This window comes from Eretmochelys imbricata, chromosome 5 (assembly GCF_965152235.1).
Source record: "Eretmochelys imbricata isolate rEreImb1 chromosome 5, rEreImb1.hap1, whole genome shotgun sequence".
Classification (NCBI taxonomy): Eukaryota; Metazoa; Chordata; order Testudines; family Cheloniidae; genus Eretmochelys; species Eretmochelys imbricata.
The window spans coordinates 110,369,239-110,394,762 of NC_135576.1; the positions used below are offsets into that span (position 1 = coordinate 110,369,239).

Below are 25,524 nucleotides of genomic sequence, written 5' to 3' on the forward strand. Positions count from 1 at the left end.
ATGTCTTTATTTAGTTATATCTTTTCCACATCTAAAAATACAGTTCTTTATTACTGAAGGCTGGTTCTAAGTTTCAGGGTTCAAGTCTTATGTTTTCTAGATGACAAAACATTCTTTCAAAGCATTCAGCTGCAAAGGAACATCAACACAATTAGAAATCCCTCTGTGGTACTTCAGCATCTTCAAAACATTACGTTACTTTCCGCTCTTTAGAGTCAGTGAGACACATTGATGCATCAGGGGAAGCTTTTCATCATACAAACACATCTTTTTAGACACACTGCTTTTGAGTTTGAGGCAGCTCCTCCGGTTAAGTGGCCTGATTCTCTACTCCATTATTCACCAGTTTTATGCCACTGTAACTCTACTGAAGTCAATGGCACTTTCAGGATAACACCCTGTTGGTTTGGGAGGGGGGCAGGGGGGGAAATAGAGCAAATGTATCTTGTACCAATGGATGGTTCAGACTTCATTTACCCACCTTTTCCACAACTCTAGTGGTGAAGCTGGTGATGACCAAGCAGAAAACTGGTAAGGCATGTGGGCCTCTGTCCCAGATCATCCTTTCAGATGCACTGCAAATCTCAGGAAAAAAATTAGGTTCCCTCCCCATCTTGTAGACTTCAAGGCAGGTGCTTGTGAACACCTCCTAACTGTGACTGTTTAACCTTCAGCAGAAGGTACTGCAGAAGCTGAAGGACCAGCTGAAATGATTGTGGAAATTTCCTTAGGAATAAGGTGATGAGGAGCCTTACAAAGAATATAGAAAATAAGGGCACACTAGATCACAAAGCAAGTTAATTGCAGGGCCTGGAAGAAAACCTAGGTATTAGGATTTGTAGTTGATCTGTATAGTAAGCATTTTTAAACAGAAAGTACCTAGTTTAAAGGAGTCAGTAAACACTAATGACAGGTTTCAGAGTAACAGCCGTGTTAGTCTGTATTCGCAAAAAGAAAAGGAGTACTTGTGGCACCTTAGAGGCTAAGCAATTTATTTGAGCATAAGCTTTCGTGAGCTACAGCTCACTTCATCGGATGCATACTGTGGAAACTGCAGAAGATATTATATACACAGAGACCATGAAACAATACCTCCTCCCACCCCACTCTCCTGCTGGTAATAGCTTATCTAAAGTGATCACTCCCCTTACAATGTGTATGATAATCAAGTTAGGCCATTTCCAGCACAAATCCAGGTTTTCTCACACACACACACCCCTTTTTCCCAAAATCCACACATACAAACTCACTCTCCTGCTGGTAATAGCTTATCCAAAGTGACCACTCTCCTTACAATGTGTGTGAAAATCAAGGTGGGCCATTTCCAGCACAAATCCAGGTTTTTCTCACCTCCCCCCCCCTTTTTTCCAAAAAACACACACACAAACTCACTCTCCTGCTGGTAATAGCTTATCCGAAGTGACCACTCTCCCTACAATGTGCATGATAATCAAGGTGGGCCATTTCCAGCACAAATCCAAGTTTTCTCACCCCCCTCCCCCAAACTCACTTTCCTGCTGGTAATAGCTCATCCAAACTGACCACTCTCCTTACAATGTGTATGATAATCAAGGTGGGCCATTTCCAGCATAAATCCAAGTTTAACCAGAACTTCGGGGGGGAGGGGGAAACCAGGGGAAATAGGCTACCTTGCATAATGACTTAGCCACTCCCAGTCTCTATTTAAGCCTAAATTAATAGTTTCCAATTTGCAAATGAACGAATTCATTTGCAAATTGGATACTATTAATTTAGGCTTAAATAGAGACTGGGAGTGGCTAAGTCATTATGCAAGGTAGCCTATTTCCCCTGTTTCCCCCCCCCCCCCCCGAAGTTCTGGTTAAACTTGGATTTATGCTGGAAATGGCCCAACTTGATTATCATACACATTGTAAGGAGAGTGGTCAGTTTGGATGAGCTATTACCAGCAGGAGAGTGAGTTTGTGTGTGTGTGTTTTGGGCGGGGACGGGTGAGAAAACCTGGATTTGTGCTGGAAATGGCCCACCTTGATTCATACACATTGTAAGGAGGGTGGTCACTTTGGATAAGCTATTACCAGCAGGAGAGTGAGTTTGTGTGTGTTTTTTTTGGAAAAAAGGGGAGGGGGGTGAGAAAACCTGGATTTGTGCTGGAAATGACCCACCTTGATTATCATACACATTGTAAAGAGAGTGGTCACTTTGGATGGGCTATTACCAGCAGGAGAGTGAGTTTGTGTGTGGGGGGGCGGAGGGTGAGAAAACCTGGATTTGTGCTGGAAATGGCCTAACTTGATTATCATACACATTGTAAGGGGAGTGATCACTTTAGATAAGCTATTACCAGCAGGAGAGTGGGGTGGGAGGAGGTATTGTTTCATGGTCTCTGTGTATATAATGTCTTCTGCAGTTTCCACAGTATGCATCCGATGAAGTGAGCTGTAGCTCACGAAAGCTTATGCTCAAATAAATTGGTTAGTCTCTAAGGTGCCACAAGTACTCCTTTTCTTTTTAGTAAACACTAAGGAGCTGCACTTTAGATATTTCACTAAAGCTTAATTTAACATATTTGTCCTAATCAGCATTGCAAATATAGTTCAAGTGAAACAATAAAGAAGTATATTGTCATTATTATTTTGTATTTAAATGAGCACAGTAGTTTGCAGAACACAGAGTATTATATGTTTCCTGCCCCAAAGAATTTAGATTATAACTGACCCACAGATATACCCATAATAACAGATGAGGATTGTTTTTTTGAAACTCTTAGATTAACAATGTCAAGGTTGTTGACCTTTGCCAAAAATTGACCTTTATTTTAGACATTTGTTATGCATCAGACCTTCTGTGATAAACAGCATGCATGTGCCTTATTAGTCAGACTGGGTCTTAAAATAAGCAGGGTGGGGTTATTTTTAGCTTTGTGTGTTTGTTTTTGTTTTTACACATTGAAGTTCAATAATAATTAGTTTTAAGAGGAAATACAGTATGTCTTTGGAACCAGGTCACAGGATTTACAATATACTGTAGCACAGCTTTTGATTATGTCAGCTTTCTGGTCTACAACAAAAAGCACTTGTCACTAGTCTTGTGCAGCCTCTTGTAAACTATAATTACAGTAGACTATAGATGGAACTGTTCAAGTAGAATTCAGTAAAAATTGAAATTAGCAGAATTTAAGATTTCATTTGTGAAATGCTTGTTACAAATGTGTTGTTTGTAGGTATTCATTAAATGAGTCAAATTAATATTTTCCAGATTATGCATTTTTCACCAACTGTTTTTAAAGTGCTTACAACAGTCCGCGTTTGTAATGTGTGTGACTAATCACGTGGTATATTTGGTGAACCCTTATTAGATAGGTTTAGATATTTCAACTTTTTAACAAGGACATTGATTTTCCCCCCAAATATGCTATTTTAGTGACGCTGAAATACCAACTTCTGAAAGCTTGGGATCGATAATTATGAAAACAGTCCAAAACGTTGATTCACTAACAGACACAAATGATCAACAGGAAAAATATCAAATACAAGCTAATCAGATGGTCCACAATATTGCACATTTACAAGACAAGAGCCGACTATATCACAAAAAGGTACAGTATAACTTGTGCATATTAAAATGTATCCTATGATTTTCAAATAAGCAATTTTTAGTAAATATTTTTATATGTTACAATACTTCAGTGTTCCTCATACTGAACTAATCAGTCTAGTGGAGCCATTACCAAAAATTTTACAGATTCTATTTAACTGAATATACACAAAATTAGATCTTGGAGAAATGCTTACTGTGAGATGTTGTTCAGTTCTTTATTGGAAGCTTAACATATAGCCAGTAGTCTGTTCCTTGAGAATCTCTCTAGCTGAATAATTTCTTAGGATGAGAATTGCCTATAAGATGTACTCATACAAGTAAACAAAAACATGACTCATCAATAACATATGAGCTAGCAAACATTTTATCTCAATCAATTTCAATTTACAAATTCTCAATATTTTCAAATAAATTACCCTAGAATCATTATGACTTGTTTGCAGTCTTTAGTAGAGGGAGTGTTAGCTATTTCATTTTTGTTTGTCCGTGAACGTATAACTTGGGTTTAAGTTCTCAGTGGTACCAATAGTCACTCTGACAGTGACTTTGCTGGACTTACATTGTCAATTTAAGTTTTTTAGTTCTCAAGCATGCTGGGTTAGAGGGAGTACTGTTAGTGATAGGTGATTGCCCCCATAACGGAGACAAAAATAAATTTGCTATCCTCCTGGCACCACTGACTTTACACACACCTTTTTGCAGAAGCAAACATTGACCAAACAGTATTCCTGAGGCATCCAGGAGCCTGTTACTACCAAGTATTACCTCATACTAGGGTTTCTCACATGATATTTGATCTACTTTGAAGATTGATGCACAAGATCTGAGAAGTGCAGTTTAAAACATTCAGAATTGTTGATTTTGGCATTGCAAAGGCAAAACCTTGAAGTCTGGATTTTAGGCCACTTGGCTGCATTTAGTATTTGAACTATGCTTTTTGTCCTTATAGCTGCATTTTTGACTGCAATTTGCTTTTGTTTTGTCCTCTTGGATTTAATTTGAAGAAACAAAGGAATAAACATATGTAAAAATAAACAAACAACAAACCCATCAGGTGCTGCATTTAAAGTATTAATTTTGTGATGAAGAACAAAAGGAAGTAACCATACCTTTCTGATTGTCATAACTTGACTAATCTTTTCTTGTACTGTAGATCTTCGTGCAAAATTAAGAAATATCATTGTAAAATGTTCAGTACAACCAGGAGTACTTGTCTTGAAGATAGGTGCCTGGATTTTCAAAAGTGTCTGCCTATGCACCTAACTGCCATCAAAATCAGTTGGAGTTAGGAGCTTATGCACTTTTGAAAATACCAATAGGTACCTACCTACTTCTAGGTTCCTTTAAAAATCTTTCCGTGTCTTTATGGCATTAAATTATAAATTCCACGCTTCATGTAGTACTCTTAGCCCTGGTCTACACTAGGGGGGGGATCGATCTACGTTACGCAACTTCAGCTACGTGAATAATGTAGCTGAAGTCGATATACTTTGATCTACTCACCGCGGTGTCTTCACTACGGTGAGTCGACTGCTGCTGCTCCCCCATCAACTCTGCTTGCTGCTCGACTGCTGAGTCGACTGCTGCTGCTCCCCCATCAACTCTCACGATGGTGGAGTACAAGAGTCGACGGGAGAGTGCTCGGGGGTCGATTTATCTAATCTAGACTAGATGCGATTAATTGATCCCCGCTGGATTGAAGGCTGCCTGCCGATCTGACAGGTAGTGTAGACATACCCTTAGGGTTGACAGACTGAGAGACATTGCCATTTCTGCCATCCCTCGTTTCCCTATCACCACATCCATGATATTTATTAGAGCTGAGTGGAAACCAGCATTTCCGTTCCTTAGAAAAATTCACATTTCCAAATTGGAAGAAAAAATTGGAAATGCAAAATTTTCCATTTCAGAAGAACCAAAACAGATTTTTTTTTTAAATGTCCAGCTTCCCAGATGGGCCCCCATCTCCTCAACAGCCTGCCTACTGGGGAGCAAGAGCCGGGAAAACTGGGATCTGGGGTGCCACTGCTCCCCAGCAGCTGGCTAGCCAGGGCTGGCAGGGAAACGGCCAGCCTGCCTGCTGGCAGGAATCTATCCAGCCTAATCTCGTCCTTGGTGATCTGATCACTCTTTGTCTGCTACAGCTTTTCTGTTCCTCTATTCTTGTGCCTTCTAGCTCAAGCCTGGGCACAGAGCTAAAAAATTCCTCTCACTGGACTGGGACTGCCCCGCATTGAACTCTTCTACAGCTGTAGTCTTTGTGTATTTTTGTTCTGCATGGAAGATCATCGGATTTCTGACCTCCATAACTGAAGGGCAGATGGAAAGCAATGCAAGAGTGGCTGAAGGGTGGCTGGGCTCTCTTGAGTGAACCATGCAGTGTGATTCTAATGGAAGAGCTAGCCAGGCAGTCTCTGGGGTGACTAGAAACACAAAAGTTTTATTGAAACTTGAATAAAAATCTCAGTCTCAGTGAAACTGGCTAGTACATGGGGACTGTTCTGGTAAAACAGGATAGTCTGGGTAAACCATGATGTCCTGGTTCATGGCCTGCAGGAATCTATGAAGGTCTCTTCAGATCCTGAAGAAACAGGCATCAGAGTCTTAGCAGCAGGCAAATTGACTTTATCCAGTGCCCCGTCTAGCAGACTAGCAACTGTGAAGACTAGTGTTGAGAAGATGGTGCCAAGAAGAAACTGGAATGGCACTGTCACTTATGTTGCCAGCATCAAAGCAGACTCCACTGCCATCACAGACACTGATACCAAAGCAGACACCAACACGTCTGGTACTGAAGACCGGCACCAAGAGGAGCTACTCTGAACACTAAGGCAGAGATTCCAGATGGAGCTCAGAAGCTTTATGCAAGGACAGACCATGAAAAGCCTCTGGAGAGAAATCCACCAAGTCCTGCACTGTGTTGAAGACTGGTGATAAGGAGCAGCCTACAAAGGAGGATGACTCTGATACTGACCCTGGATTCGGCATCAGACCCCTTATAGATGCCCATATCCGATGACACACTACTGGAAAAGCCAGAATCATCATCAGCACCGAGGCACCTGCCAGTACCCGGTACCGACCACAGCACTGTGAGCATTGTATTCCTCTGAACTGCCCATGGAGGAGATCTGTTCGTCCTGTCTGTTGCACTCTTACTTGAGATCTTAATGTCATTGTCTTGAAACTCACGGAGCCTCTTTTTGAGCCACTATTGGATTATTCACCTTATCCTTAAGATTGTCTTCCTTGGCATGGATGATCAGTGAGCTCCAGGCCCTTATGGCTAGACCTCCTTACACATCCTTTAATGGTGACAAGGTGGTTCAGAGACTATACCCTAGATTCCCCTGTAAGGGGTCTTGGAGTTCCACCTAAATCACTCAGTTAACTTGTCAGTACTCTTCCCAAAACTACATTTGATGCCGGGTGAGAGAAAGCTACATACTTTGGAGGGTTCTAAAGTCTTGATTTGTTACACTGTCAGGACTAAATCTTTCAGACTGTATCTAGACCATCGAAATGCCTAAATCATTTAATCACAGAAGCTCTCTGAGTGGATCACATCTGCATCTCCACCTCTTACCGATCAGCTGGTGAGCTTCTCCATCCAAACGTCCAGGTGCGCACCACCAGGGCACAGGCATTTAGTTGAGTCTGCTTCAGAAATGTGCCAGTATCTGAGATCTGTAAAGCAGTGATATGGAGCAGCCCACTGAATTTCATTTAAACATTGTGCCCTTAGCATGGCAGCTAGGCTGAATGCCAAGTTTGGGAGAACAGTTTTTCAATATCTGACTGATACAGCTGATGCGTCTCCTTCCCACCATTCAGAGTGGATACTTGCCAGTCATCTACAGTGGGATCCACAATGACACATATTTGAAGAAGGAAGAATGGTTACTTACCCTACAGGAACTGTGGTTCTTAGAGATGTTGTAATCACTGTGGATCCTTTGCCCTACCCTCAATCCCGGCTCTTTGGAGTCCTCCACTAACATGGGCTGTGAATGGCAAAGGAACTGATGGAGGGCCACAGCTGCTCCATCCTTTGTGCCCCATATGGGAGCACAAAACAGACATTGCTATTAAAAAGTCTTCAGTCTTTCACATGAGGTGCTCAAATGGGATCCACACTGACATACTTTAGGGAAAATAACCATCCTTTACTTAAAGTTACATAGGAAGCCAATGGCTGAGCTGGAAATGGAGCTCTGTTCTTTGTGGTAGTGGACAAATGAATCCAGTAGATCACAGTGCCTCTCATACAGTTATTTCAACTCTCTATCCATAGACCAAATGTAAAATGGTGGTGTAATGCTTACCTACCATTGTAAAGTACTTCAAGATCTATGTGAAAAATACTATGTAAATGCAAACTGTTATTATTAGCCAGATTCTTTTAGATGGGACCACTAAGGCACAAAGAGTAATTTAGTTGGGAAGCTGTTACTTAGTAGGTTAAATGTTTTCTCTTGAGCTGAGAATCCTGGGTTTTAGTCATAAGTCTAACAATTAATTTGCTATGACTTTTTAGCATCTTTTTCTAACATTTGGGCTGAAAGGAGCTTCTGCACATACATGCATGGTTGTCTAAATTACCAAGACATTTTAGATTATTAGATTAGACTATAAAATTGGGCATCATTGCTCTCTGTATTAAATCTGTCTATTTACGGTCTGGTTATTTACAATTTAAGAAATATATAGTTCTTTACCTGCACAAAAGAAAAATTGCAAGATTTTGGAAACAAATAAAAAACAGGGAATTCAAAAAACAAAACTTTGTTTCAGAACTGATTAAGGACTTAAAAGCAAGGAAATGAATAATTTCTTTTTTTAATGAATCACATTTTACCCACTTCTGTGCATGTATTGCTTATATTCCTACTGCGTATGGCAAGCAACATTGTTCATCTTTCTACTTGTGTCAACTGAACATTGAACAGGTTATTAGCCCATTTAGATTACAGAGTCTAGCAGTAATTATTTTATATTGAGATATTCTAGGGCTAATCTTTACAAGTGCATGCACCTGATTTAGGTGTAGTCAAACACAGGGGTTGGGGATTGTGTATGCACATAGGTGTTGCATGCTATTTTAGGCTGACTGTCTAATTTGGACTTTTGCAAAAGTGTACGCAAGCATTTGAATCTTTGAGCCATTATCTTGTTACTTAAATGTCATGAAAAGTGGGATATTGTAGGTCCTGAAGTATTAGAACCTCTTTCATCCTAATGATGATCGGTGTATATTTTATTTAGAATGGTACATCTCCCATAGCATCATACAGTGGTATTACAGTACACTGTTTTATCCCCTTGCTTATGCCATAGTTGGGAACCTATGAGAATTATTGTCTTAGTAGGACAGTGCTCTTCTTTACAGTTTTTAAATGTTTTTTCCTACTCCCTATGGAAAGGAAATAAATCAGTACTTTTCACTATATTGTTGTTTGTCCACACTTTTGCATAGTTTTATTTATTTTAATTTTGCTTATTTGAGATGGGGAATTCTGACATTTATTTCCATACAAATCAGTAAGCTCTGGAGTGTTAACAGTAGATGTGTCAAAGTAGAAGCTTTTTAATCTTTGCGCTGCTGTTCTTTATTTAGGGCAACACACAGAACAAGGACATTGAAAAATCACATTCCCAAAGGAGGAAGATCAGTCCTCTCATAATAGCTCATCCATCAGTTATAAACAAAGGTAGGAATTTTAGATACATTTGGGGCCAGGTCATGAAAGAAAGAAAAAGATATGCAAGGGCTTTTGTGCGTGCCTAGTGTTTGCATGCAAGCACCATTACTCTGCACATACCCAATTATATGCTCTCTTAGTATTTGCCTATTGAAATGTGTCATATACCCATTTTAAAATTTGGTCCTTTATTTTAATGAAGTTCTATTCTGAATAGTGATTATACAAAATGGCATCTTCTTGCTCAGCTTATCTAATTTTTGTTTCTATCTCCAACCTATTGATTTTACTGTCTAAAGTAAGTTTTTGCAACTTTCTATTCCTTTTAGCCCTTGAGAACCAATACAGCTGTGAGACAGAATGAGCTTATTCTCATCTGGCTCAGACCTTAAAAAAATCTGTTAACTAAGCACTGATTGTACAATCTTTATTGTTGGTAATGCATCAGTGAGAAACTTGGAATCAGGTTTGACTTGAATTTGAATTTGCAGAGCTGGCAGTTAGAAAAAAACAACCCTTCGTATGTAACCTGAACCAGCTTGATCTGGAAGTCATTGAGAGACAATAAACATGGAACCCTATAAGCTGCTTTTAGCGTCATTTTTCAGATAGAACTACACTTTGGAAGGCTAATGAAAAACTAAAAGCAATTTAATAATTATGCCATGACTTTCCAGTTTGGTGACCTGCCACTTTATGTTTAGTAAACAGAGAGAAAAGGAGAAATATTGTGATCCAGAAACTAGGCTGCTCTGTTTTATTGCGGGAACGAATTAAGTCCTTGAAGCTGCAGATAGCTGTTCTGCAGAACGCAAAAAGGACAGCGGTATCTTCTGTCAAAGAATTTAAGGAAGCCAATGAAAAACTAACATCTCAACTACATCTGGCTGATCAAAGACTTCAAACCAGCAGACGGACAATACAGGTAACTCTCTGGTAAAATGTAACAGAAAGATCACATTGCCGAAGTCTGACAGCCAAATTTGAATTATGTCAGAATTTAATTTATGATCTTACCTTGTTGTGGTCAATATTTTGATAGCGCATGTTTGCTAAACACATTACAAATGAGCATATCTTTGTTTTGAGTCAGTTATCACCTGCAGCTGGTTATTAAAATAGAGGCCTCGATTCTGTTGAGCCTTAAGTGGGAGGAAGCATCCCTGAGAAGGTAAAATACTCTAACCACACCCATTCCTGTACAAGCACCAGTGATTTGGGGGATAGCTGACTAGCTTCAGATGCTGGAGCAGAGTGGAGCAGCTTGTGCTGTTTCCGTCCTCTTTGGTCAGGATCCAGAATCAGCCCCACATATTTTTTTAATCCTAGATTTCTCTGTTAAATCTAGGATTTAAAAAAGGCAGTTAGAGAGCGGGGGGGGGGGGGCAGTTAGAGAGCAAGTTTTTTGAAACTGGAAACTAGTAAACTGAAAGATAAGCTGCCATTTGGTTAATCTCCCCCACCCCCAAAATGCCAGCTTTCCATCTCCTTCTTTAGCCTTCTCTCCACTTCTTCCATACTCCTATTCCTTCCTGTTTTTCCTCACTCTCATTTTTTAATGTATATTTTGTGTTAATTTATATGAAAACTCCTCAGCTGGACCCCCTTGCTACTCATGCTGCAGTGACTGACCTGTCTTTTTATAAAGCTGATTCAACATTTCTGCAGTAATTGTCTCCTCTTGGTCACACAAAAATACCTTGCCTCCAAAATAACAGTGCTACAACAGATGGACTTGCTGGAAGGAGGCAGGCATTAAAAAAGAGAGATCAAATTTCATTTCTCTCCCTCCCTTCCCTAATGTTCTCTGAATTTTTCTATTTGCAGAGAAGGTGAAAACTATATGAAGACCAGTCCTTTTTTACTGTTTGGGGTAGGGGGAAGTACTAATTTCCAGAGGGGGGAAATCTCATTTCTGTTATGCCTTTTGCATAACTGTGCATGCATTATGAAACATATGTTTGAAATGTTCAAATACAGATGGTCCAAAGGCATATCTAATGATTAGTGGAGCTCTCCCTACCTCATAAGCAGTATCATAATGTAGAGGTTCATGGACTGTATTATTTTCACAGGGAGTAACATGTAATGTAGATAGAACAGGTAATGTCGATCCAGATTTTGGATCGCCACAAGAAAGCAAACTGGGAAAAACAAATAAAAGGATGCCCATGTTGTATTGTCAGGAAACTGGAAAAAAAATGCACTATTGACATAAGCATAAATTATACCGGACCTACCAGGTCTGCTATAGTTAAGGTTAAGATCAGCTTTCTGTGTAAATGATGATTCTTCTAAGCACTCTGAAATCTGCATGCATAGCTGGATTGTCTTGAAATCTGCTATGCCTAGTTGGGGTATGTGATAGAATTAGTGACCCAAATTTAGGGTCATTTGAACAGGAGGTTCCTGAGATACAGCCCTCACCTAAAAAAACCAGCTTTTCTTAAAGTTCCCAGATTCTACCAGCTTTTTTGTACACACTTAGGGTATGTTTTTTGTACACACTTAGGGTATGTTAAGGTATAGTCAGGCTCAAACCTATCTTCCCTTCCATCCACATACAAATCCCACTAACCGAGGTCCAGGGTCCCAGGACCCTGCAGGGGTACAGTGTCTAATCCCAGGTCAAGCCTTAACCCCTGTTTCAAGCCCTATTGCTCTGCAGTGTAGATGCAGCACCTCTTGACTTGGGTCTTGGGAGCCATCTAAAAAGTATCCCACGGGCCAACTTCCTTTGTCAAGAATCTTAAATCTACTCTATTGAAAACAGAAGCAACTGCTCTTGGTGCACTTCAGCAGCTCAGTGAGTCAGCATTAACCCTTCTTAGCACTGAGCTGTAAACACACAAGCACAGAGCCTTCTGTGGTTGCAGTGGAGACTGAACAGAAAAAGCCCTTTTCAAAGCATGCTGCTTCAGGGTCATGGGAACACAGCCTGATTTTGGTAAATCTCTGGTGCAAGGCTAGCAAAACTAGGAATGCCCACATATACTAGCAAATAGCAAAGAACCTGACAGCTTTGCAAATTTACCACACAATGCAGGAAGTTCAGTAAGTGGCTCAAGAGGGAGTACTACAAAACCAGGGACCAGAACAGCAATTTGGGCAACTTGTCAAAATCATGCCTGTTTTCTGAGGAGTTTCACTGGATGCTGGTTTCATAAGCCAAGGCAAAAGGTGGTGTGCAGGGTCTCCCAGAATAATGGTGGAGACAGTAACTCCTTTTATGACAGTCATTTGGTGGGAATAGTGTCCCAGCCTGTCCATGAATGTAGACTCCTGATAGTTGAAAAACCCTGGCATCATGAAATTTTCCAGCGCAACCCATGTTGACATTCATAAATTGCCCTCTGTGGTTCACAAGGGCCTGCATAACAATGAACTTGTACCCTTTTTGGTTTCTGTGCTTGTTAGGGGAGATTTTGACAGCCCAGCAAAATGCCTAGGTCACCGCCAGTACTGGAATATTGATTATTATGCTTATAGCCAAAAGCAGCTGTAAGGCCTTTGTAGCAGCCTCAGCATAAGTAGGCAGGCCAGGAGAGGAGTGGGAGTGAGCACGACAATTGAGTATGATCCTGTGCCATCCTGCCTTGCTTCTTTCAAACTGCTGAAGTTTGCAGTTTTGGAAAGATAGGAAGTCTATCTGTATTTGACTTCTGGTGTATGTGGGCCGGGGCCCATGATACTGCAGACTCCACAAAAACACATCTAACAACTAACGAGTTGAACAAAACAACTAACAACAAAAACAAATAATGACTTCAAACTTCTTGCTTAATGAACTTCTTGCGACATGGTTATTTGTGATTGACAAGCTATGTTACATTTTGAGCATAAAAAGGGAAAGAGATGTGAGTGATTTGGATTTGACCTTCTGGACATCTCTTGGAATCCTCAGTGACAGGTGGAGGGCTGGTCACCTGAACCTTGTCATTAGACCACTCAAGACCTTTTTAAATTGTGGGTAACTATAGATTTGGGGAGCTCTAACCATTTGCATATCTTTGTGTGCTAGAAATAGTAATTTTGGATAAAAGAACTTTTGGTTTGTGCCAATTTTTAGTCGGATGGATGGGCCATGTCCCGTTTGATTTATTTCCTGACACTGCCTCGCAAAGGGTAAAGTTACTAAGAGCTTTGGATTGAGAGAACCCCCAGTAACATACTCCTTGAGGAGGGCAAAGGAGTCCCATCAATGGCCCCAGCACAGTTTGGAAACTCCATTCTCTCAAAGCCAGCCTTTCAGAAATATCTTTTGTGCCCACCACCTTGGGGTAAACGGCACACCCAACTGCCTCAGAAACCTCTACCACCACTTAACATCCGATGAAGTGAGCTGTAGCTCACGAAAGCGTATGCTCAAATAAATTGGTTAGTCTCTAAGGTGCCACAAGTACTCCTTTTCTTTTTGCAAATACAGACTAACACGGCTGTTACTCTGAAACTTAACCCAGAGTTGACTTTCCAGTACCAAACTGATTTGCAATGGACCTATATTAGTCTAGGGTAGCCAGCTTCCAGACAGCTATAGCAACCCACTTCTGGGCTGGTAGGGGTGTTCTCATGCATGTGTCTTTATGCTGCTCACAGAGCTCCAGAAATGCAGCTTTCTTCATGCTAAAGTTCTGGACTCGCTGCTGGTTATCCCAGGCCTGCATGACGATGATGATCCCACTAGTCTGTGCTTGTGGCCCTGCTCCAGAAGTGCTGGTCTATATAGGGGGCATCAGAGGCTGTACTGAGTTTATTGAGAAGCATCACCCAGTTTGAGTCTGCCATGCCTGCATACTCCTCCTCCTTCTGCTCCATCGTAACCTGTGGCAGATGCCTTTGGTGTATTAGAAAAACGCCATCAAAATGGCCACAGTGCCTCACAAAAGCTCTGTCCATTTCCTGACACAGGAGTGAAAGCGCAAGCAAGAGAAGTTCTTCAAAAAGTGCCTCCTCTATGTTGCTGGCTCCAGTAGTTGCGAGTGCACTGACTGCAGCAGGCTGTATTGGCAAGCGGTTCAACCTTCCTGTAATGTGCAGGGTGGACAGTCAAGTTTTCCAACAGTGCACCATGGTGAAAGGGCTTGAGCAGCCACATTTTGGGTGGGTACTGGGGAGTCTAGGATGTGGTTGGTTTGACTCAGGTCTGCATACTGCAGTGTGGATGCCAGAGCCCTAGGTTCAAACCCAAGTTAGAAAAATTTTAACCTAGGGTTAACAATCTGTAAATAGCTTAAGTCCTGGGTTCTCTAACCCAGAGTCAGCTGACTCGTGTCCCACTAACTCTGGGCTTACATTGCGGTGTAGACATACCATTAGCTTCTAATGGTTTAATGGGAGAGGAAGGGGAGTTGAATTGAAAATGGTGGCTGGGCAGTTCAATGTTGTGGAGGAGGGTGTACGGAAAAGACACACTAATCTCCTCTCGCCCGGTTAAAGTTACTGTAACACTATGTAATAAAACTTCTAGTTCTTGGGAGATAGACCATGTCTGAGATTTTTCTCACCAGCCCTCACATTCCAAACATTTCAAAGCACAAGTATTATCCCCATTCCACTATAATGAAGTTTACTGGGGGTGAGGGGTACTTAGGAATCACACGGCAACTGTGTAGTCTACTGGAAAAAACAGTGGACTGGGACTCCGCAAACCTGGACTCTATACATACCTCAGCCACTGGCCTGCTGGGTGACTTTAATCAAGTCACTTCACCTCATCTGTACAATGGGGATAATGATGTTTCTCTCCTTGAGGTCTTCTGTTGAAAAACCCTACATTTATTATCAGTACCTGGCCACAATAGTATCGCAGCTGCTTCCCTTCATGATAATTACAACTGCCTAAATGACCATGAACTCCTGCCAGCAACATTTCTCTTTTTATTGAGAAGACTAGGAAATGCAATGGCAAGAACTTTGTTAATTCAGAGTTAAGGTTGCCAGGTGGTATCTTGTGCCATTCCAGAACACCAAGTTCAGTAAAACTTAGACTTGTGAAAACCAAGAAATAAAGAGTCAGGGTATTTCAAATTCCAACTTCTGAAAACTGAAAAATAAAAAGTTAAGATATGTGCCCACACAACCTTAACTCTGGACTGTTTGAGTGATGCCCCAATATGCCCATAACGCATACTTGCATTCTGTCTTTGCACTGAACAGGAGCTACCTACATCTGCCCTACACTCAAACACTTAACCTACTCCACAGAAAGAATACCCCATCTGTTAAATTTCACATCCCTTTCACAACCCCTTCACCTTTATGCCCATCTAAATGTTGACAGTACCTATGGCAAGAAGACCCCTGTGTCCCACTATTGACACTGTCTATACAATGCAGAACTGAAATGAGGCATCCTGGATCTTTCTGGATACACATGCACCTCTTTCCTTTGATCACACCTACTGAGGTCAGGGAGAGGAGCTCACCCCTTCTTTCTCCAAGGTACACAGCCACCTGATCACCTCATATCACAGTCGTAGCTCTTCTAGCTGCTCCAGCTAATTCCTCCACCATTCAGTATAGTTACACCTAACACAGGGAATGCAGCTGAAGTGCATGCAGATAATTCCTAGCACCTAATGCAAGCTCCAGGTGGTCAGAGTTAAGGTTTGCCTGGGCATATACCTTACCTCTTCATTTCCTGTTTTTTCACAGGTTTGAGTTTTGCTGAACTCTACATTCTGGAAGGGCACCCGTAACTCTAAAGTTCTTTTTGTCAGTTAATATGACCTTACTGGAAACAGTTTTTTCCACTGGTGCAGGGTGGAAAAAGCCTGGTCTCTCAACAAAAGCAATTTTCACCATGCTAATTTAGTTGGAAAACAGACAAATGACATGTTAGTCACAGGACCCCTTAACAGTTGGTGCACTCTGAGCAAACACATAAATGGCATTGCAGGTATTCAAGGAAAAATTGCATTACACATGTACATTATTTTTTCCTTCTCAGCAACCAGTTCAAATTCCTTTTCTCACAACTAATTACTCTTGAGGTGCCATACAAGTGCTACCAAGTGGGAAATCCACATTTTAAGCAGAGGCTTGGGCTACCTGCCAAATGAAAATTAAGGAGGTAAAGAATCTCTACCTCTACTGTCACTGCAGGGTACATGTATGTTTTAGAGAGAGTATGTGGTTCAGACAGATCAAATGACTTGTAAAACATATTTTTTGTGCTATGTAGAAAAGTTATCTAGAAGCTAATCCTCAAGGTATTGCAAAGGTAACAGAAGTTGTTTTAAATGCTGTCATCCATTTACCATGCCACTACTAACAATGGTGTTATGTTTTCAGTTCTTTACCCCAATATCTTTGTTATACTGGCTGCTGACATTTTCTCTTGAAGGTAGAAAGGGAAAAGAAGAACTAAAACACAAGGGAATAACCCATGAAAATGAAAAACTGAGAATGGTGGGTAGTTTTAAGGAAAATATTAATCATTTAAATAGCATCAAAATCGTTAATAGTCATATTTATAACTGTCTACATAATCATAATGGGCTGGAGTGACATATATAGCATATTTGTGGTACTGGATTAAACTAAATGTTGTATCCCCGCATTTGTAAACATTAGCATCATGTACATGGATGAGATAGCCCCATTGACTGAATTTAGCTAAAGAAAAAAATTCATTAATAGACATAGACAGATGTTTGTGCAGTCAGTACTTCATCAAAATCCCAAAGGAATCTAGTGGTATAAGATCAGCTCTAGAGTTAAGATTTAAATGTTCCAGATTTTCATTTGGAGACAGATTTTATAGTTCATCAACCTGAGGACTGGCTGGCATCAGTTGATCTCCAGGACTTACAAGCTATCTATCATTAGGAATACTAGATTTTAAATTCATTTATTCTTTTTAGATTTATAAACTCTGTGTAGCAATGCAGAGTTCATACTGTATTCTTTTTTCAGCAAAAACTGATCTCTACATATTTTTTGCAAAATGACTATAGGGTGACTGCACATGTGAGACTCAAAGTTTGCATTCTTGAGGACTCCCATAAGTAGTGAATCAAGACCTTCTGTTCACAAGTACAGTAGTTAAGCTTTGCAATCAGTGTTTAGAAATCACAGCTGGAGTTATTGCTTAATGTAGAAGTGATGGGATCTGATCTTTCCTGAGTTCCTTAGAAAACTGTCATGGAAGAATTATTGGCAAAATTCAGGGAAATTCTTTTGAAGAAGCTTGTTTTCTTCCTGCACCCCCTGTGTCTAATGGCAGTACTGAAATTTCTATCACCAGATGTCTGCTCATATTAAAAGACTTTCTGTTACATATAGAGGAGGAATTACAATTAGAGTTATGCAAAATGTACCATTTTCACAGCAAAAACTCAGACAAAAAGTATGTGGGATACAAAGGAAAACAATCCGATCACAATTTAAGTCAGTAATGCTTACCTTATTAGTGCTGTGACCCAACTCACATCCCATCTTGCTCAAATGCACCCCAGAATCCTTTGCGCCCGTTCCCATAGTGCTTCAAAAGTGGCGCCACAGGAATAGTTGCAATACTTTATGAGTTGCCTTTGGCATCTGAATAGTAATAGTTGCAAAGTGGCTGAACAAATCTGTTTCAGTAGAAGACCAGGGACTGGGAGAATGGGAACAAGCTTGCAACCCACCAGGCAACTACTGGCTATGCCTTTGGGGAGCACAACACAAAGGTTGAAAAGCAGTTCTTCAAGCATATTCTTCCAGATGTGTAACTGTTTTGTTTTGTTTTTTGTTTTTAAAAAAAGCCTCTGCATGGTATTGCCATTATTCAACCTAAAGATTTCCTGTGGTAGCATTTTAGAAAAAAACTTCAGGCTTGTCTTGAGCAATTCTACGTTCTCTGGCTTCCTTTGCCTAGCTCTTACTGTGCTTTTGTTTGATTCTTATTATGCTTCTCGAAGGTTTGTTGATTTGGTGAAACTTCTCAAGCATAGGAAGGAGGAAACATAAGATAGCGTAGAGAAAGAATTCTCACTTTAAAAATAATCCTCTTCTGGTTTGTGGCTTCCTTTTACTTATATATTTGCTTATTTTTATTTATACACTCTACTATAGCAAAGAGGTTCAAAGGTGCACATGCAAAATCAGTAACACAACTCCCTTCTTTACTCTCCTTATTGTGCTTAAGTTACAATATGCACACTGTGTATAACATCACCAAGTTTTGGAGATTCCTTAAATATCCAGTTACAATGGTGTTAATTAAAGCCTGATGGCCAAATTTGGACACCATGTAAACAGCTGCCATTAATTACAGTGGAGCTGCATCACTTACCCTAGGTCTGAATTTGTCCCTAGTTTGGATATTGGATTTTCAGCTTACCACCTTTTTCCTTCCTTTCAGAGTTTACTTCAAACCCTTAATGTTATTTACATTAGAGTTTTTGAAGTTTGTGTTTTTCTTAAGGTCATATTTTAAAAAGCAAAGCTAGTAATAGTTATCAAATGGATAGTAATTGTCCTGAATTAAGTAAAAATTTGTTTTAGGGCTTCCTCCAATTCAGCAAAGCTTTTAAACTCTGCTGAATTTGGGGCCTTTTATAAACATTGTCCTGATTAACAGTAGTAGTGTTCTTAAGGACCTAACCAGTTTGTCTTACTGAATCCTATTTTTACACTTCCTGGTATCAGATCTTTGACCCAGTACCTTAAAGTCTCATTCTGAACCATTATGAAATGTTGTTTCATAAGTCCATAAAATAAAACTCGATGTTTTCAATTATAGAAATTTTCTGCAAATGTGCAATGACTAATTTACTAAGTAAATTAATTGGTTTCATTTATTCCCCAGAATAACAAAAGATGTTCACATTATGGAACAATCAGTAATAAAATTACATTTTAAAAAAGCATGTATCTGAATTATAGAAATGCAATAAAAGCATTTTAAAACAGCAATTTTCTTTAAAAACAATTAGCCCACAAAAAGCGAATTTTGCAGATGAGAAACGCCCCTGATAGCAATGGTTCATACAGGAGTAGTAACAGTCACAGACCCGTAACTGTAGTGGCAAGAACGGTGCTGCTGTAATGAAGTGGATCCTGATGGATGAGAAGAGAGAGTACCAAAGACCATTGTCACAGTTGTGGAGCTAGCTACCCCTCTATCCCATTTCTCATCTGTCTGCATGCACCCACCTTGCACCTGGGGCCTCTTACCCTTTCGTGTCTCAGTGGAATCTCATGATTATTCCACTCTTAATACTGTACCTAGGTCCTAGTTTCTGTATATACCAACCAGTTATCATGCTGCAGGTCCAATTGGGTTCCAGGCATTGCATTTCTTCCCTTTGGGGACCAGAGACCTATGATGTTGGCCAACAGCTTTCTTAAAACCAAGTTTATTTAGTATCTAGAACAAAACATTAGAGAAAAAGGATTATTACACCACAGACAGCCTATTTGCATATTTAGTCTCATCTAATTGTATGCTTCACTCTAAGCTAACTTACTTACTTTCTCCTGGTTAGGCCAGATACTCCTGTGTGTTTGTGGGACTCTCAGGCATGTTTTCCTTGACTCACCCTGTTCAAACTGACCTCCAGTTTGGATGCTCCACAGGAGAGTGGGCTAGAGCCATAAGCAATTTGCTCTGGCATTTTCTCTTAATGACCCTAAAGAGTACGTGATTAGAAAGGACCTCATTCCATAGGTGGGCAAGCTCAGCTACCCTGTCCTACCCCCAAGGAGTAATCTCTATTTTTGACACAGAAACATCATGCTAGTGACAGATCCAGAGCCGGTATTAATTATTAAACAGCCACATCCACGTTTGTCACAATCAAGTTCTCAGCCAATCAAAGAAGTTTGTCAAACAGTGCTAAGAAAAAATAATTTGGGAAGGGAAAGGCAGAAATGACTATTTTACATCTTTTATAAGTATGTGGATGGCCAGTATTGAGTTTCTATGAGTAGTGTTATTTTTTGATAATTTGGGGGAACTATAATTTGCTTTGTCACAACAATATTAATGAAGAAGAAATCAAAGTGATTTTTGAAAAATGATTTTCAAATCTAAATAATGAATTTTCTTTTTTACCTATACTACAAATTCTGCCCTATTGCAAAAGTAAACCAGGAGGGATAAAAATTTGATAAAGGAGGATATATTGTCTGACCTTTCCAGAGACTGCAAGAATAGTCTGTGACAGGAAGGATCTGACTAATAATTAAACTAAACTATGTGCAGGTGTGAGACCAGAGTCTTCACAAAAGCAAGGTCTAAATGCCATATTCTTTAACTCAGAGCAAACTGCTCTCATCATATTGTGTATTGTCTCTAGAGACTGTTTCCTAGACATGGAGGTGTCCTTAGGTAAACTCAAAGAGCACAAAAAATACACCCCCAACTTCTATATTCTAGAAAGAGATGCATCCTTTCTGGACTATTCTACATATATATACAGACAGTGACTGCGTCATTTGCAACAACAACAACAAAATTGTCTGTAGTATATTTTAAATAATTTAAACTGAATTGTAGACAAGTTATTCTCCAGAATATCAGTAATAATACTTAGCCCTTATTTAGCATTTTACAAAATGAACATATTAATACTCTCCACAGCCCTGTGGGGGGTAAGGATGTGAATTGTACCATCTTGCAAACTTTCTCTATTGTATCACAACTCTTGTGACAAATTTGGTGTTTTCTTAAAGCCCCAGCTTGTAGAGTTATATGAATATGTGAGCATTTCAGTTTTCATTTAAAAAAAAAAAAAGTTCCTTGCAGAGAAAAGCTTGAAAATGTGACCTGAGTACATCCTAAAGGCTCAAAACCCAGAGGGAAATAGAAAAGAACCCCAAATGTATTATTTTTAAGCCAATCTCATTGGGGTTTGGGGGCCTGACTGTGATTTTTGAACGTGTGAGGTTGTCAGTACTGAGTGGGACAGACCCTCAGCCAGTGTAAATTGCCATCGCTCCACTGGCTTTGGTGGAAAATTTAGTTAAAGATCAGGCACGCCAGCTCCATCTTATAAAGATGGGAACAGAGACAGGGAAGCCATGTGATGTTGTGAGACAAGAATCCCAGTCTCCCACTTCTCAATCCAAAACTCTAATCACCAGATCATGTTGCCTCCCCGTATTTCCTTCTAGGTAAATCGCTTAATTATTTCGTTCTAGCCTCTCTGTAATGCTTAAGGAGGAAATCTCTAATGTAATTTTCCCTTTTGTGAGCTACTAAAGCAGGCATTGCTCCTGATCTGCCTCAAAATACTGTCAGAGGAGTTGATTTTGAAAATAAAATGAAAAATTGACAGTCATTTTCATGTTTTCTGTTTATCTTCTTATAAAGTGGCTAGGTACTGCAAAAATCTTTGTAAGCCATTTCCTTAGTTTGCAGCTTTTGAAATATACAGCACTTTTAAATGTCAGCTTTTATAATAGAAATATACTGTAAAATCATGAAATGGTGTTTTCATTACAAAAATAAAATAAAACAAAATACCTTTTACATTTCTATTGAACACTAAAGAAAAATTACAGTGAGACACCTTGAATGATTGATGAATGAGTAGTTGAAGTACATTGTATGTTGGAAAGGCATCTTACTCATGAATTAAAGAGAACAGTTGGCAAGAGCTAGAACTATATGAGTATGGGATTATATTGGACTAGGTTAGGTATAAAATGCTATAACACTAATGTGTAGTTAAAAACTGGCTGCTGTGTGGAGATCATACAGTATATTTAAAAGTAATATAAAAATCTAGTTTTCTTCTCACACAAGGACTCAAACAGGCTTGTAATCTTTTGCGGGTCATTCTGAATTCATGTTGTAAACACGAAGACTAGAGGTTATTATTCTAAAAGTATAATCAAATAAAACATGCAGTATTACATTAAATATTGAAATATGTGATCTCAATTTTTACTCTAAGTTTCCCATAGCATGTAGATTATTTTCTGTTTTGTTTTGTTTTTTTAGGGCTGTTTGATTAATCACAGTTAACTTACGCGATTAACTCAAAAAATTAATCACAATTAATCACACTTTTAATCACACTGTTAAACAATAGAGTACCAATTGAAATTTATTAAATATTTTTGGAGTTTTTCTACATTTTCAAATATATTGATTTCAATTACAATACAGAATACAAAGTGTACAGTGCTTGCTTTATATTATTATTTTGAATTACAAACATTTGCAATGTAAAAATGATAAACAAAAGAAATGGTATTATTCAGTTCACCTCATACAAGTACTGTCGTGCAATCTCTTTATCATGAAAGTGCAACTTAAAATGTAGATTTTGGGTTTTTTTGGTTTTTTGGGAGATCTTGGGTTAAGTCCCTACTCTGCCTGATTTGAAGCAGGACCTTGAACCTAAATTCCATCCCGGACCTGAGAAATCTTTCTGACAAAAGTTTTGATGAAGTGTCATTTTCTCAGAAAAAATTGTTACATTGAAAACTTCCCAACCATCTCTAGTCCCCATCCTGCAGCTGCAGCAGCATTTCTTCCTCCCACCTATTGCCCTCTACCAACAGTACCTTTCCTTCGCTCACTCAGTACTCCCCCACTCATCAGCAGCCTTTCTCCCTCTACCTCCCCAGGAGCCCCTAGTAAACTCAAGAGATTTTTAAACTCAAGAGATTTTAGTGCCGTGGCAGGCTATATGAGTGTTGCCAGAGTGCACAAGAGGCAGATACCTTGGGTGTCTCTCTCCCAGCCAGGACAGAGTTGCATGCTATGGGTGAGGTTTGATCCCCATGTCCCTTTGTCATTACTGTTCTTTCCTGGTGTGGTAGCAGTTTTCTGTCTGAAACACTGCTTTTCCTGCTTTCTCTGTCCTTTCTCCTGAGGTTAGGCACAGCTTTCTCTCATCCCTTTTTGATGAAGAGTCTTTGATGTTTCATGTTATCTTGAGGAAATATCTTTCTTGAACTTCCTTGTGTTTTGGACACTGAAGTAGAAAGTATCTTTCTCATACCCTTCCTTGACCCAGTCCAGCTCTTCCTTCCTCTACAGAACCTCTCTTCCCCCTGTCCTTATCCACTGAGTAACCCTTTCCCTCACAATTTCTCCTTGTGTACCCAGAAGGAAAAGACATTGTGGGGTAGTGCAAAGAATTCTGGGATATGGGGCGGGGTTCAGTTGTTTGGGAGCCATAAGTAGGAAAAGAGTGAGAAATCTGTTCTAAATTTATCTTGGGTAATATTGGTTATGTTTTACTTCAGAGTTGTTTTTAGAGTATAGAAATGATGGGAATCGAACAAAGTGCTGTGATCCTTGTTTGTGCCTTTTTAAGAAAGATTGATTATAAAATACAGCCATAAATGTGATATTTCTCAGTAATAATTCAAAACAGGTTTAATACTCCATAGTAATTACTGTATTCAGGTATAAGAAATGTTCTATTCAAAAAGAGATCTTCACAAAGCCTGTTTTTACATAGTATAAAAATGTAATTCACTGCTAATGTATTAGACTGTAGACTGAAAGTGTCCATTCGTGTCTTAAGCTTTCAATGCCTGGATATAAATAGCACTGAACAAATTCCAGCTGGTTCAAAATCTCATCTACCATTAAATTAATTTCTTCGTTCATCCTTTATATGAGTGAGAATGTTAAAAAGTGGTTTGTTTTCCAAGACAACAGCGTACATCATACAAATTATTGCATTTGAAAGTATTATGAGATTATATATGACATAGTCCCTTTGCCTGCTGTTTATTTTAGTTTTAAAATCTTTCATGCATTTTAAAATTAGCAACAATGGAAAAAACAAACAAACAAAAACCAAGCCACTACAGAAGAACAACATTTAATTACTGAAAATCATTCTAAACTTTCAATCATCCAACAGGGATTGATTAAATAATATACACCTTACAACCTTTGATGGAGTAAGCATTACAACATGCCATTTATACAGGAAATTAAGTATCTTGTCCAAGTTCTTGTTTCATACTATAACAGGATGACGGACTACCCCTGGAAAGCATTGACTCTGAAGAGGATTTGGGAGTCGTGGTGGATAATCTATTGAACATGAGCTCCCAATGAGATGCAGTGGCCAAAAAGGCTAATGCCATCCTTAGATGTACACATGGGAATATCTAGTAGGAGTAGAGAGGTATATTATATCTGTACGTGGCACTGGTCTGACTGTTACTAGAATATTATGTCCAGCTCTGGTGTTCATAATTCAAGAAGGATGTTGGAAAAATTGGAGAGGATTCAGAGAAGAGCCATAAGAATGATTAAAGGATTAGAAAGCATGCCATGAAAGAGTCAGGAGCACAATATATTTAGCTTATCAAAGAGAAGTTAATGATTGCCTGGATCACAGTCTCTAATTTATACATAGGGAACAGAAATTTGATAATGAGGGGTCTCTAGTCTAGTGGACAGAGAGATAACATTCAATGTCTGGAAGGTGAAGCTAGACAAATTTAGATTAGAAATAAGGCATACATTTTTAACAGTCAGGGTAATTAGTCATTAGAACAATTTACCAAGGGTTGTGGTGGAATCTTCATCACTGGAAATTTTTAGATAAAGGTTGGTTGTTTTTCAAAAAGATCTGCTTTAGTTCAAACAGGAATTTATTCAGGTAAATCCTATTGCATGAGATCAAGCTAGATCACAATGGTTCCTGCTGATCTTATATTATAGGAGTCTGCAATATATGAACTTCCAGGAAACAGATATATACAATTTCATTTGCTATATACACTGTTTATCATGCTTAGTATAATTATTATAGTCATTATGTATGTTGAAAACTGATGAATAGATAGTGCTTTTATATAGAATAATTTTTAAATATTTTTTCATATCTTCCGCTTTCATATATGGTGTTTCCTATATATATAAAGTACCACTTCTACATGGAGTTTGATGGGTCTATCCAATTAAAAGTTTTATAATGCAATACAATGCAATACAGCTTCCTATAATAACTAATAGATGAGAGATATTAGGGAATGGAGGAAAATATGTTTTCAAATGAGATTTGCAATAGTTTAGAAGGTCAGTGAAGCAGAAAGAGATAGGAAGGTTAATATAGACAGCAATAACTACAGAGAAGTCAACGCTTGCACAAGCAATGGCCAGAATTATTGAAGGGAGCAAAAAAAAAAAAAAAAGCGAGTTTTAAATGAGCTGAGGAAGTGGAGAAGATAGAGTGAGTCAAGATCATTTGGTGACCTGGAGCAAGTTCATGGAAAGTATTAAAAACACAGGACTGGATCCTTAGATGTAGAATGTTGGTGCAATTGTCTAAAG

The 25,524-nt window shown here is 39.2% G+C and overlaps 1 protein-coding gene across 1 annotated transcript in view; it reads left to right on the forward strand.

Moving 5' to 3' along the window:
• The window catches only part of CNTLN (centlein), a 282,411-nt gene that overhangs the window by 191,311 nt on the left and 65,576 nt on the right, over positions 1-25,524 (forward strand). The window contains exons 16-18 of the mRNA XM_077817689.1: positions 3,403-3,577; positions 9,197-9,290; positions 9,986-10,206. Coding sequence (XP_077673815.1) covers positions 3,403-3,577; positions 9,197-9,290; positions 9,986-10,206 — 490 coding nt within the window. The remainder of the gene's footprint in view (positions 1-3,402; positions 3,578-9,196; positions 9,291-9,985; positions 10,207-25,524) is intronic.